The sequence below is a fragment of the Epinephelus fuscoguttatus genome, linkage group LG23 (genome assembly GCF_011397635.1).
Source record: "Epinephelus fuscoguttatus linkage group LG23, E.fuscoguttatus.final_Chr_v1".
NCBI classification, from domain to species: Eukaryota; Metazoa; Chordata; class Actinopteri; order Perciformes; family Serranidae; genus Epinephelus; species Epinephelus fuscoguttatus.
In genome coordinates, this window is record NC_064774.1 from 7,739,970 (window position 1) to 7,754,749 (window position 14,780).

The 14,780-nt window shown below is 43.2% G+C and overlaps 1 protein-coding gene across 2 annotated transcripts; it reads right to left on the reverse strand.

The window, feature by feature from the left end:
- Positions 1-529: 529 nt before the first annotated feature.
- LOC125884195 (mucin-2-like) lies at positions 530-14,537 on the reverse strand. 2 transcript variants are annotated; one of them, XM_049569036.1, is made up of 11 exons: positions 14,232-14,537; positions 13,655-13,836; positions 11,827-11,967; positions 11,235-11,373; positions 10,907-11,084; positions 8,926-9,067; positions 6,763-6,906; positions 6,067-6,119; positions 3,354-5,957; positions 2,877-2,956; positions 530-944 (listed from the first exon to the last, which is right to left on the reverse strand). In XM_049569036.1, exons 1-11 carry the CDS (start codon positions 14,340-14,342, stop codon positions 870-872), a joined length of 3,849 nt encoding a protein of 1,282 aa, XP_049424993.1. In that variant the 5' UTR covers positions 14,343-14,537; the 3' UTR covers positions 530-869. The 2 variants fall into 2 exon arrangements, with proteins under 2 accessions (XP_049424993.1, XP_049424994.1); XM_049569037.1 differs by lacking the exons at positions 10,907-11,084; positions 11,235-11,373; positions 11,827-11,967; positions 13,655-13,836; positions 14,232-14,537 and adding an exon at positions 10,408-10,481.
- Between the last annotated feature and the right edge of the window lie 243 nt (positions 14,538-14,780).

A 14,780-nucleotide genomic window follows, 5' to 3' on the forward strand; every position in this document is an offset into this window, starting at 1 on the left:
TATCAACTAAACCATGTACCAACAACCGTTAGCTAAGTTGACTAACAGTAACATTAGTAGATCACAGAGTTTGGTTAATTTAGTGGCAATTTACTGCTAAACACGTCTATAAAGTCAAACGTTAACGATATTAAAGCAACTTGATTTTAATCGCTAAATAATGCAAATTTAATAATAACTGTACCTTTGGCATACAGTTCTTCTCACTCCTCCACAGTCCAGCTGAAGTAGGGGCATAGTAACGGCAGGAAAAATTACCCAGTCACGTATGTGCTAGGTCAACAGGTCAGCTATATGAACCATTCCTCATCAGAAAAAAAACCAAGAGACAGACCCAAAGCCCACATACCCTGAAACTGGGTTAATAAACTGACCCAGTATTTTTTTTCTGTGTAGTGTACGTTTATATTCAAGTGATACTATATTGAAAACCTCTTTAAAACCCAATGAACAAAACTGGAAGAAAAAAATTTGTTTTGATATTTTCGTTGAGGCGCTGACCCGATCACATCACTTAATTCTACTAAAGTTTGTTTGTGAAGATGGCTTTATTATAAATCGACAGTCAAAGCACTTTGTAAACTCTGTTTTTAAAGATGCTATATAAATAAAGTTATTATAACTAATCAAGAATGTCCAATCTGGAATACATACATTTACATATTCATGTTATGTTCTCTCTCCACAAAAGGATCAATGAAATTCATCTTACAAGTATTCATCTTTTTGAGAATCAAGGAAAACATATTTTTGAAAAGCTGTTTGCTGAACTTGCTGTTCTGAATATGACAGGCAACTGCTGACAACGTTTCTCTCCAGGGGTCAATAAATGTTGACGCTGAATCATCAGGGATTGCTGTGGTCGTAAATTACACTTGCGTGCTACTCACGAGGTTGACAGTCGTGTCAGATGGCAGCCCTTGTCTCACCAGTTCATCTTTTATCTGGAGAGGAAAAACAAAGTGTTGCTGAGATAAGATCATAACATGCATCAGATATGATGGCTCTGTGGGAACACTGATATGTTGTATCATACTTCTGAATCATCAGAAGTTTTTGCTGGCTCATGATACTTGAAACTGACTCAAAAACCACACGTTCGCAGCTAACCTTGTTGCGTGCCAGGGAGTTTTCGGTTTGGTATGTTTGATTGTCAGCATAAAAAACTACTAATCTGATTTTCATAAAAGTTGGTGGAAGGGTGTTGTCTGCACAGGGACTTGCCAATCGTTACAACAGCTCATTATCCCAAAACCCCAATGGTCCGAAAAATGTCCCATTTGTCCGACAGCCTGTTATCCAGAAAACAAACATCCCAAAGGCCAGCTGCTCCAAAACTACACACTCTCCCAAACATATCATCGGAACTTCCAAGGTGCCAATTCTTTTTACCACCATAGTAAAGGGGGCGGCAGTAGCTCAGTCCATAGGGACCTGGGTTGGGAACCGGAGGGTCGCCTGTTTGAGTCTCCATCCGGACCAAATATGGAGCCTGGACTGGTGGCTGGAGAGGTGCCAGTTCACCTCCTGGGCACTGCCTGCCCCCAACCACTCGGGGCGCCTGACCAAGGCAGCCCCCTTACTCTGACATCTTTCCACTTTGTGCATGTATAGGTCCTGCCCTACTCAGCCTCTGATTAGTACTTGTTGCCTTCGTTGGTCTGGTTGGCTAGGTTTAGGCAAGAGGAGTGAGATTGGTTAGGGTTAGGGTAACAATGTCAGGGTAAACCACTTAGAAGCAGGGGGCGGGGCATGTCTTTGGCTAAAATTCACATTGCATTTGGTGTGAACACAACATAATGGTTTTGGAACCACATCCAGACATATATAGTCTTTGTGATTGCTAATTTGTATGTCATCGAAGATTAATTGACCTTGGCAGAGGTCTGCGCTTCTTATTAATGTATTCGTTATAAATTCTACAGCGGCACCGACCATTGTATTCTCATAGAATGGTTTGTATGATTTTAGACTCACAAGTCAGTCTTTAGACGCTTTGCTTAACTAAAGACTGATGTCTTTCTCCCTGATTTTGTGTTTAGATGGGCGGATACAATTTCAGAGTTTAAAAAAACTCCCTATGTTGCAGAACCAATAGTAAATCTGCAGGGCGGTCCTTCGTGGCTCGCTGAACTCTTGTGCTCGTAAACATAGTCCAACTGCGTTAAAAGTTTTAAACAAAGTCGCTGTAAGTGTAAAATCTTGTAGACTGAGCACACGTTTGATAAAACGGAGGTAAATCTCTTGGCATCCATTTTCAAGCTCGGACGAGAAAAGGGGGAGCGCACATTTCCGGGAGGGCGTGTCCTTTTCAAAAATGCAAGAGGCGTTGCTTTGTTGCCGGCCATTTTCTCCGGTGTGTTAAACACACTTTAGAAAGGAGTGTCCCCAGACTATCAGAAGGCGGACATCTCTGATTGTCTGGTGGCGAGATTAGTATGATTTCCTACAAAAAATGCACCCGCAACATTTCCTATGATATCTTACAATTAGAGCCTCACGAACAGGCAGAAATGGGGGTGTAGTTCACTCAAGTTTACATAGGTACAAATGGTTCCGAACATGTAACTCAAAGGGAAAGTCCGGGTTTTTGTGACCCATCCACCACAGCTACCTTCCTCCTTGCAAGACCACTCAGAACTGCTTCCTTGGTTACTCACGTCAGTGCATTGGTCAGGTGTTAGTAGCCTTTCAAAATATGTGGAATATGTACGGATATGGCTTTGGGTACATTTCATTTTGTAGGAAAACATACTAACAGTTTGTGAGAACAGACTGCCACCAACAAATAATCAAACCTTGAACTAGCTCCAATAGGTGTAGTTATCTGATGCTTTGACATGCTTTGATTTCTGATTAGATGAGAAAAGGCTGACCTGTTGTATGATGGTGCTCCTGATGAAGTCCTCAGACAGTGGAATGGAAGAGGAAAGCCTCATTGTCAGAGCTACAACATCTAGAAGCACAGAGAGCAAATGTTACAATGCAGGCCGATGCAGGGATGAGTAAACTACAGCACAGAGTCGCTAAGGCGAAATCATCCATTTTCAGGACACTGAAAAGCTGTTGTTCACACATAGGTCCAGTGGTGTAGTGGTAGTTGATGAGGCGGGTGTACTACAAGGTAGATGGGTAGGGGACTGAGGAGGAAGTAGGTGTACACTTGTTATATTCCAATGGCTTTTGGGCTGGTGGGTGGGTTTGTTGCTTACGACCAGAAAAGGAGGTGGGTATGACCCGTATACCTGCCTACAACCCCAACTACACCACTACATAGCTCCCTCATTTAGCTTTGTATTTGTCCATTTAGAGATGATGACATGGTGTAACACATCACCATTTGTCGTACTCACTTGTGTTAGAAACATCAGGTGTGGTAACTGATGGTGGACTTGCTGTTGTAGTTGTTAGGAGAGCTGTGGTTGTGGGTTGTGGTGTGGTGATGGTTGTTGTAGTTGGTGTGGTAGTTGTTGGGGGAGCTGTGGTTGTGGGTTGTGGTGTGGTGATGGTTGTGGTAGTTGGTGTGGTAGTTGTTGGGGGAGCTGTGGTTGTGGGTTGTGGTGTGGTGATGGTTGTTGTAGTTGGTGTGGTAGTTGTTGGGGGAGCTGTGGTTGTGGGTTGTGGTGTGGTGATGGTTGTGGTAGTTGGTGTGGTAGTTGTTGGAGGAGTTGTGGTTGTAGGTTGTGGTGTGGTAATGGTTGTTGTAGTTGGTGTGGTAGTTGTTGGGGGAGCTGTGGTTGTGGGTTGTGGTGTGGTGATGGTTGTTGTAGTTGGTGTGGTAGTTGTTGGAGGAGTTGTGGTTGTAGGTTGTGGTGTGGTAATGGTTGTTGTAGTTGGTGTGGTAGTTGTTGGGGGAGCTGTGGTTGTGGGTTGTGGTGTGGTGATGGTTGTTGTAGTTGTTGGGGGAGCTGTGGTTGTAGGTTGTAGTGTGGTGATGTTTGTTGTAGTTGTTGGGGGAGCTGTGGTTGTAGGTTGTGGTGTGGTGATGTTTGTTGTAGTTGTTGGGGGAGCTGTGGTTGTAGGTTGTGGTGTGGTGATGTTTGTTGTAGTTGGGGGAGCTGTGGTTGTAGGTTGTGGTGTGGTGATGTTTGTCGTCGTTGTTGGGGGAGCTGTGGTTGTAGGTTGTGGCGTGGTGATGTTTGTAGTTGTTGGGGGAGCTGTGGTTGTAGGTTGTGGTGTGGTGATGTTTGTTGTAGTTGTTGGGGGAGCTGTGGTTGTAGGTTGTGGTGTGGTGATGTTTATTGTAGTTGTTGGGGGAGCTGTGGTTGTAGGTTGTAGTGTGGTGATGTTTGTTGTAGTTGTTGGGGGAGCTGTGGTTGTAGGTTGTGGTGTGGTGATGTTTGTTGTAGTTGGGGGAGCTGTGGTTGTAGGTTGTGGTGTGGTGATGTTTGTCGTAGTTGTTGGGGGAGCTGTGGTTGTAGGTTGTGGCGTGGTGATGTTTGTAGTTGTTGGGGGAGCTGTGGTTGTAGGTTGTGGTGTGGTGATGTTTGTTGTAGTTGTTGGGGGAGCTGTGGTTGTAGGTTGTGGTGTGGTGATGTTTGTTGTAGTTGTTGGGGGAGCTGTGGTTGTAGGTTGTGGTGTGGTGATGTTTGTTGTAGTTGTTGGGGGAGCTGTGGTTGTAGGTTGTGGTGTGGTGATGTTTGTAGTTGTTGGGGGAGCTGTGGTTGTAGGTTGTGGTGTGGTGATGTTTGTAGTTGTTGGGGGAGCTGTGGTTGTAGGTTGTAGTGTGGTGATGTTTGTAGTTGTTGGGAGAGCTGTGGTTGTAGGTTGTAGTGTGGTGATGTTTGTAGTTGTTGGGGGAGCTGTGGTTGTAGGTTGTGGTGTGGTGATGTTTGTCGTAGTTGTTGGGGGAGCTGTGGTTGTAGGTTGTGGTGTGGTGATATTTGTAGTTGCTGGGAGAGCTGTGGTTGTAGGTTGTGGTGTGGTGATGTTTGTTGTAGTTGCTGGGAGAGCTGTGGTTGTAGGTTGTGGTGTGGTGATGTTTGTTGTAGTTGCTGGGAGAGCTGTGGTTGTAGGTTGTGGTGTGGTGATGTTTGTAGTTGCTGGGGGAGCTGTGGTTGTAGGTTGTGGTGTGGTGATGTTTGTTGTAGTTGGGGGAGCTGTGGTTGTAGGTTGTGGTGTGGTGATGTTTGTAGTTGCTGGGAGAGCTGTGGTTGTAGGTTGTGGTGTGGTGATGTTTGTAGTTGGGGGAGCTGTGGTTGTAGGTTGTGGTGTGGTGATGTTTGTAGTTGTTGGGGGAGCTGTGGTTGTAGGTTGTGGTGTGGTGATGTTTGTAGTTGTTGGGAGAGCTGTGGATGTAGGTTGTGGTGTGGTGATGTTTGTTGTAGTTGTTGGGGGAGCTGTGGTTGTAGGTTGTGGTGTGGTGATGTTTGTTGTAGTTGTTGGGGGAGCTGTGGTTGTAGGTTGTGGTGTGGTGATGTTTGTAGTTGTTGGGGGAGCTGTGGTTGTAGGTTGTGGTGTGGTGATGTTTGTAGTTGTTGGGGGAGCTGTGGTTGTAGGTTGTGGTGTGGTGATGTTTGTAGTTGTTGGGAGAGCTGTGGATGTAGGTTGTGGTGTGGTGATGTTTGTTGTAGTTGTTGGGGGAGCTGTGGTTGTAGGTTGTGGTGTGGTGATGTTTGTTGTAGTTGGGGGAGCTGTGGTTGTAGGTTGTGGTGTGGTGATATTTGTAGTTGCTGGGAGAGCTGTGGTTGTAGGTTGTGGTGTGGTGATGTTTGTAGTTGCTGGGGGAGCTGTGGTTGTAGGTTGTGGTGTGGTGATGTTTGTAGTTGTTGGGGGAGCTGTGGTTGTAGGTTGTGGTGTGGTGATGTCTGTTGTAGTTGGGGGAGCTGTGGTTGTAGGTTGTGGTGTGGTGATGTTTGTAGTTGCTGGGAGAGCTGTGGTTGTAGGTTGTGGTGTGGTGATGTTTGTTGTAGCTACTGCTGTAGTTGTTGGCTGACTGGTTGTGGTTACTGATGAATCTGTAAACAGAAGTGGAAAGTAAAAAATAGAATACAAGAGAACCTTATCAACCCAGGAAATCAGAAGTGGAATTTCAAACACCTAAAAACAAGGGAGTGTTCAACTCACCGTTTCCAACACTCACTATGATGCATCGAAGCTCTGAGTCATATTTGTCTGAACTGTGGAGATAAATCAGTTTGGCAGCTCATTTACAAAATAATGTCATAAATTATTTAAGGTATCTCAAGACAGACAGTCTTGTTTAAACCCTGAGCCATTTTAAAGTAACAGTTCACCTTTTAGGTAAATGTTCTACAGCCTGGAGGAAGTCACTGCCCACTATAATCACTACTTGTGGGGGTTTTTTATACTTTGTTTTTTCAGGAGAAAATAAAAAGGCATAGCAAACTAAAGTTTGGGTCTCAGGAGGGTATTGTGCTCTTACTACCACTAGATGGCACAAAAAAGTGTCCATGAAGGAGGACAACAGGACTATGTTAAGTAGAATGAAGTATAAGGTCCAATTAACCGCAAATATGATGTCCTTGTATGTGGACACAGGGTCTCAGGAGGGTAAGGAAAAAGTAAAAAATTAAAGCAAATGATGACTGATAACATTTCCCATTCTCTTTAAGGAAATTTTAGAAACCTGTTCTTGCAGAAACATCTTTCTTTCACCTATATTGAATACGTACAGTAATATATCTTGATGTAAGTTTAAGTGACTGATAAACCTTAGCCAACACGTCATTTTTTTAAAGTTCTGGTACTTCTACATTTCCTCCTTGCATGTTATTATTATGAGTAATGTTCATGACTGACTTCAATTCTGCTTGGACGATAAAACAGACGGGGTGGCTCTCTCCATCCTCTGCCTCAGACGGCGTCCATCTTAAGATGTATTGTCCTGCTCCTAATGAATTACTGATTATGTTGTGCGGCCCGCTGAACAGCAGCTTAGAAATCCTTGAAAAGGCAGAGGGAGAAAAGGTTTAGCAAGTTACAGGAGCATTTCCAAAGCTACCCCACCCACAGATGAAGCAAAACTGTTTTCCGTGACAGCATGAATGTATCAAAATTCCCACCTGGCATCTGACTCATCTTTCTTTTTACAGGTGTTTCCTTCATAGCAGCCACTATGGCTGGCTGATTTCTGATGAGTCACATGAGCTGCTGATTGTTTTGTTGTTGTTGTTACATTAAAGTGGTCCAACCAGTATTACTCTTCAAAAATCTAAGCTAAACTACTTCTGACAGTGCAAACTAACTACTTAAAACAGTATGACGTTTTTGGAGGGCGGGGCTTAGCTGGAGGCAAAACAGTTTTCCACAGACATTAGCTAGCGCTAGCTAGCAAGTTCTCTTGGCTTGTTTAGACAATGGAGGAAGATGATGCAAGTGGTGCATTCAGAAATACTCATTCTGACTGCCAAAGCCTACTCTGACACAGACTGGACCGTTCACAAATTCCTAGCACTGTTGGATTGTACCATTCGATTATCCAGAGCACCGCACTCTCGGCACTCTGTCCGTGGAGACGGAGCAGCAGAGCGCAGAGTGGAGCAAATGTGTGATAAACTTAACTGTTTGTTAATTCATATAGAAATGTAACACTCCGTTTCTTTAACCAGCAGGGCTCTCATTTTAGTGTAGAGCGTCAGACTGAATTTATGAACGCACCATGTCGGGTCACTCACTCTCCGGTACGGCAAGTGATGCTGACCAACAGGACCAGACTGGCCGACCTGTATGCTCTCACTGAGTGGATGGATGATGTTGCAGGAAGCCAGTCTTACAAAGGACGACAACACCTATACTGTTTCCTCCAGTTTGTTTTGCTATCAAAGCTAACGTTAGCTAATGTGCTAAAAAGTTAGCGTTGCAGAGAAATCCAATATTCCTCTTAATCCCTCCCCAGTTTCTGATGAGGTGGACATGATAACCCTTAATACACATAACGTTATTCATCCCTACGACATGAAATACTTTTTCCCAAACCTGATATGAAGTGTGCGCTGCACATGTGAGCATTTTTGATGATGGCCTCCGTCCAGTCCTTTGGTTTTATCACATTTAACCATAGTTGTCTTTGTTTTTGTTGACGGGCAGTGGCGGCTGGTTTTGAGCCATGACTCCTTCTATTCTGGCTCCCAATAACACAACAATTCAAACACATTTTAAGACTCCTAAGTAGCCTACAGCCCTGTGGTGGAGAGGCAGCTTTACCTCCAGCTAATAAAATGACGCCATTGCGACTTTGGCCCTAACAGCTGGTTCTGCTACACTTGTTAAACTTGTCTCATGCATCAGTGAGCCTGTTTATACCTGGGATTACCACGTTTCGGTGATCTGAACCCAAGTGGACAGTCGAGATACATAAGTGTTCACACCTGTGTCTATCCTGCGTCTCCAGCTGACCACTTATGTTTGGATTTCATCACTACCAACGTCACTTATGCTAGAAGGTCAAACAGCCCCATGCAATGTTATTACATCTACGATATCGCAAGCTGCTCGCTAGAATGTACGCTAGTCACCTTCGCGGTTGTATTGGTACAGCTACAGATAACGTTGTCGGCAAGATTCATTACATCTCCTTCCTTAAGGCAAAATTATGGCTGGTGACACTTTGTCCAACTCATTTTAACATTTGTTTACACAGCTAAATATATGTGGTCAAATGTGTCCTAGTGCACCTTGGCAAGTGCTTTGAGTGACTGGATCACAATGCATTTGGTTGTTGTACACATGCAATCAGATCACAAAAGATGCATGTTAATACCAGGTGTAAACATGGCCAGTGTTGGAGTTACACAAACAACAAAGCAGATTCATCGTGCACCTTAAAACCTTGGCAAATGAAGACCATCTGTATATTTGACTAATGTCCTAATGTGAGAAAAATCTACCAGAGTAAGTTCTGCACCATTAACCTATGGTATTTTGACATCTAAGGTCTTTAAATTTGTTGTGCTTTAAACTTACGTGGAGTTATTTGCCTCTGCATTGATGCTGATTTCCAGAGCCTGATTGGCAGGGGTGAACAGCTGAGCTCTGTTGGCCGGGGTCGGAGACAGGAACCTGGGCAGATAGAGTCCCTCTGTGCAGGATGGCACCGCAGGGTCCACTGAAATGAGAAGAAAAGCTAAAAGTTTTCTAAAGATGGCAACGCTGGTCAGTTTGTCCATCCATCAGTGGGTCCACCACTTTGGTCCAAACTAGAATATTTCATCAGCCGTTTGATTGCCATGAAATGAGAAGGAATTCTATGTCTTTAATGACCCTGTGACTTTTCCTCTAGTGCCACCAGCAGGTCAAGAGTTTCACTTATCCGGTAAAATATCTTGACATCTACTATATCTACTGAAACAACCTTGCTAGCTGCTCTCAGAGCTGGAGTTTTGGATTTAGCTTAATGTTAGCAATAGACCCCACTGCTGCCACTTTTGTTTTGTTTTTGAAGCGTAAATGAAATTGTCGAAAGTAAAAAGCTAATGTTAGGCTATGAAGTACGATACAGTCATGTGACTTATTGTTGCCACCACAATAAGGCTGTAAAGCCGTGTTCAGCGTGATACAATCTCATTTAGCCTCTTAGCAAATGCCTTTTTAAGACATGTAAAAACGTTTTAGGACTTGTTCCTGCACCACTCCGTAGGGTCAGGCGTTAACCTCAACACATTTTTGGTACCACCAAAATTGTGTCCGCAGCATACAGTATTGACATGAGCTTTTCCTCCAGCTATCTTTATACGTTACAGTTATAGCTGAAAATGACAACAGAAATGAACAAGTTTGATGATTTCACATATCTCCGCCATAAAAAAAAACAACCCGGAAGTGACTGGTGTTGTTAACGTGACATGGTGATCCAGTCAATAGCCTACTCTATATTAGCAGTCATGGACCGCTCTTGTCCGAACAAAATTTTTAGGTCAGAACTAAGTGTAAGCCTATCGACCCTTTTACTGTAAACAGACTGATGTTTTTTGGTGGGCGGGGCTTAGCTGGAGGCAAAACAATTCTCCACTGACATTAGCTAGCACTAGCTAGCAAGTTCTGTTGGCTTGTTTTAGACAATGGAGGAAGATGACGTGAGTGGTGCATTCCGAAATACTCAGAGTGTAGGAACACACTCTGACACAAACTGGACCATTCGGAAATTTGGAGTGCTGTCTTAATGTGCCGTTTGGTTATCCAGAGCACCGCAGTCTCAGAGTGACAGAACGCACTCTCTGCACTCTGTCTGGGGAGATGGAGCAGTGGAGCGCTGAGCGGAGCAAATGTGCGATTAACTTAACCGTTCATCATTTCAAATATAGAAATATATAACGCTCTGTTTCTTCGACCAACAGGGGTCTCATTTTAGTGTAGAGCGTCAGACTGAATTTACGAACACACCATGTCAGGTCACTCTCTCTCCGGGACGTGACGTAATGAGTGTTACTTGAAAAAGTAAACACTCACTCAACGGGATCTGAGTAGCCAACCCGTATGCTCTCACTCAGTGGATGGATGATGTCACAGGAAGCCAATCTTACAAAGGAGGACGACACTTGAACGGTTTCCTCCAGTTTGTTTTGCTATCGAAGCTAACGTTAGCTAATGCGCTAAAAAGTTTCTGATGAGGTGGACATGATAACCCTTAATACACATAATGTTATTCATTCCTACAACAGGAAATACTTTTTCCCTAACCTGATATGAAGTGTGCGCTGCACATGTGAGCATCTACCACATTTAACCATAATTGTCTTTGTTTTTGTTGACGGGCAGTGGCGGCTGGTATGTGATAAAATTCTTAGCCATGACTCCCTCTATTCTGGCTCCAAATAACACAACAAGACGACATTTTAAGACTCCTATGCAGCCTGCAGCCCTGTGGTGGAGAGTCGGCCCTAAAAGGGTCTGTATAAGATTATTTTTCTTGTTATCTAGCTCTACCTCTAATAGAAACTTATCTTACCCCTTAAAACAAACTGGACAGGTAGTTTACTCATAGCGAAGCTGGACGTTATGATGGTCTGCACCCCATCAGAGCGAGTCAGAGCGATAATCTCCCTGGGAAAGTCCTCCATGACCAACTGTACAACATATGGACCTTCATTGGTGCTGTTAGTGGGGCTGAATGACAGAGTGCAGGACTGCAAGAGGACAAAATAAGCAAAGTGTTTTCTGTCAGGTAACGAAATCATCATTCATTGTCTTCTATGTCTTGTTTGACTTTAAGCCATAAGTTTTCATTTCTTTGCTCTTTTAATCCACATCAGCGTGTTTGGACTCTGACCACTCACTGAAGAAGAGAGGCTGAGAACAGATGGCGATGTGCAGGGGTTACATTCTGAATCTGTGGTTCCATATCTGCATCCAACACTGTCTCCATCAGGGTCAAACGCCAACAGACTGAAATCTCTCTCACAGTTTGAAGGAACTCTGATGGAGAGAAACTGACATTGTGCATTCATTTCCATGTAAGGCAAGAACCAGACAGCCAACCTCGCTGCTGCTGCTGCTGGATCAGTTATGTCTAGACAAAGGTATCTGTTAATTATCAGATGTCAGTCTAGTGACTGTCATTCTGTGGAATCGGACACTGCATGTAACCTGACTCATTTGTTCCTCAATGTTTGCACCAGGAAGCCTAGTGCTTCTTGAACCTGAACACAAATCAGCAGAATTCCCCTTTAAAGGTGTTTTCCTACAAAGAAGGCAAAGAAGGTTTTCTTTTTTTTCTGAGCAAAACAAGTTCAAATTTAAGGAAACAAAGAAAATAAATAAAATTCACACTGAGTCTGATTTTTTTTTTAATGTGGTGTAACTCAGAGTAGTTTAAATACATGCGGTGTATAATTACTAACAAAAGAAGCAAACAGTGAGGAAGCTTACCTCACAACTGGTATTATGGTAGTCTGGGGGGGCGTGTTGGCTTGGTTGATGTCTGACCGGATTCTCAAGTCCACCAGAGTCACAGCTCTCCAATTTACAATGCCATTTCTGATGTTATTGATCCAGTTACCACCGTCCAACCTTCAAAGATCATGAGAGAGTCCATTTTTACAGCGCTGCACAGGACCTGAGTGAATCCAGGTATTGCATGTGTGTACAGTTAACTTGTAAGATATGAACTCCTAATATAGAGTGTGTTATTAAATCATTTTGTATGAAGCTACTAGACTAGCCTATGTATGCAGGGATTAATTTAAATGAATTCATTACTTGCTTGTTGGGGATTAAGGAGGTTTTGCTTTTTTCACCCTTTGGTGAAAATTTGAAAATGACATTTTTGGCACTCAGTGAAATATTTTGTAACTTATGTCTCTGCACGGGTGATAGCCATGGCCGGAAGTGTTATGTGTTATGTCCGTCCATCTGTCCCATTCTCGTCAACGTGATACCCAAGGAATGCCTTGAGGAAATTCTATGGCACAAACATCCACTTGGACTCAACACCGAACTGATTGTATTTTGGGAGTAAAGCAAACGTTGAAGAAGAGTACACTTGCAAGATAAATGTGACACTTTCTAATGTCACAATGGAGGGACAACTACGCAGGTTGATTTTAGCGCTGCTCATCGTGGACTATATTGCTGTCATTGTTCATTTTAGTCAAACCATACAGTTTGAAAACGAGGCGCGGCTCCAACTAGAAAACAATATTTTGATGCATTGGATGTGCTGAATGTGCATATTAAGGCAGTACAGGAGGAGGTGCACATTAATAATCCTCCAGGACTGTAACATGCTCATGTTTAACCCAAACAATGTGTCATGTCACTGCAGTTGGTTCAGATCCAGGTCGGAACATGTTCTCACCACAAACCAACCGCACCAGAGTTCGTTTGTAACCAGACCGAGACCACCTCTTCAAGAAGGTTTCAGTCCGGTTGTTTTGGCACGCACCTGAGTGTGATTGCTGTGTTCACACCTGCCCAAACGAACCGCACTGAGGGGGCAAACAAACTTATGCTCGACTGAACCGAACCAAACAGGGCAGGTGTGAAAGCACCCTTAGACTCAAGAATATACTGATTAGAAATGGGTGCTCTAAGGTCAAGGTCACTGTGACCTTTGCTCCGTCTCATTCAAGTGAACATGACATCTCCAGAACACCTTGAGGGAATTTCTTCAAATCTGGCACAAATGTCCACTTGGACTCAGTGATGAACTAATTAGATTTTGGTGGTCAAAGGTTAAAGTTCGAGGTCACTGTCAACTCATTTGTCTCGTTCTCGCCAACACAATATCTTAAGAACGCCTTGAGGAAATTTCTTAAAATTTGGCACAAACGTCCACTTGACTCAAGAATAAACTAATTAGATTTTGGTCATCTAAAGTCAAAGGTCAAGACCACATTGACCTCACAATACGTGTTTTTGGCCCAAGCTCAAGAATTCATATGCTTATTATGACAAATTTGATGCAAAAGTAATGACATTCTGTATCTTAAAAAGTAAAATGTTGACTTCACTGTGACATCATAATGTTCTGCAAATAACACTTCGCTGGCCGTTATTCAACATCATATCCTAGGAACAGAAGGGTTTGGGGATTTGGTCAGATACTGAATTGGTGACACTACTCCTTTGCAGCAACATCCATATTTAAAGCATAGTCAACTGTCATGGCTTCATATGAGTCTGGACAGTCACAGACACTGGTTCGCAGAGGCATAAAACCACAAGGCAGTAATTTGCATTGTCACCGTGCACTCACTGCAGCTGAAACGGAGCATTAGTGGAAACTGTTCGAGTCATGATTCCCTCTCTCTGACACCAGTCTCCATTGTCCAAGACAACATTCAGCACGGTATTCTCGGTCCCACAGACCCCACTGAGGCAGTCCCACTGGTCATTCGTTGTGCATTCGTGGAAGGTCAGCTTATAGCGAAGGACCACCTGCAGTATCACAGTGAACAGGTGTCATGGCTTTAATGATAACATCCATGACAAAAAAAAAAAAAGTTTATTTGGATGTTAACTTTAGAAAACATGCTTCTCTGAAGACGTGTATAACAGGATTATTATCACGCGGTTAAGATTCCATACGGCTACAACAAGAACTTCATGGAAAGGTACTTCTTAAGGGAAAAACGTTAAACTCTATATTATACAGTGTTTTCCAAAATGTCCAGAGAATTCTCTTTGTGATTTTATTCTTAGGATTTAAGTTACAGACACATCCCATTAATGCTATTAATCATTCATTAACTTAATCATGTAAATTTATTTCACCTCTGTAATGCCAAATTTCAACAGGTGAATCAATTGAAGTAGAAGGAAACTGTACATACCGTGAAAGATCCAGGTGAGTTCATGTTGTTTGGGTAGTAGGTCATCACTGTCCCGTAAAAATGACTCGCCTGGGCGCTGCAGACGAGCAGCAGCAGCAGACAGAGCAACATGGTGAATGTGTTCGTCTCTCCACACAAAGACTGTGAATAAATACCAACAGCCTTTCACTCTCTCTAACCCTTTTCTATTTGGCTGTTTTCCACACGGAAGATCATTTTGTTTGAAATCAAACAACCAGGAAATGGTCTGGTATGAGGAAATTGTTTGTGTAATGGTTCCTGGATTATGATCAGAATTAACTTATGGCAGAGTTGTCTTCATCAGTGTGTCGGTACAGATTAAACATAAGGTATGAATCGTGTCTTCCTTGATCATTTGAAACAAATCAACAACTTTTTGCATGATATGCATCAAAGAAAGAGGGAGTGAAATGTTTAGAGTGCATGCTGACACCACGCAGTCACTGGACACTGTATTTGATGTGGTAGTGCAGCATTATCTGATGAATTTTCTTTGGGATTTGTGAGCCAACAATGAGCAATCAATCA

Excerpts from the sequence above, each read along its gene's own strand:
- LOC125884195 (XM_049569036.1), bottom strand. The coding sequence starts at position 14,342 with ATGTTGCTCTGTCTGCTGCTGCTGCTCGTCTGCAGCGCCCAGGCGAGT. Across the intron at positions 11,968-13,654 it reads AATGCTCCGTTTCAGCTGCA|GTTGGACGGTGGTAACTGGA; the intron begins GTGAGTGCACGG and ends TGATCTTTGAAG. Across the intron at positions 2,957-3,353 it reads ACCTGATGTTTCTAACACAA|ATGTTGTAGCTCTGACAATG; the intron begins GTGAGTACGACA and ends CTGTGCTTCTAG.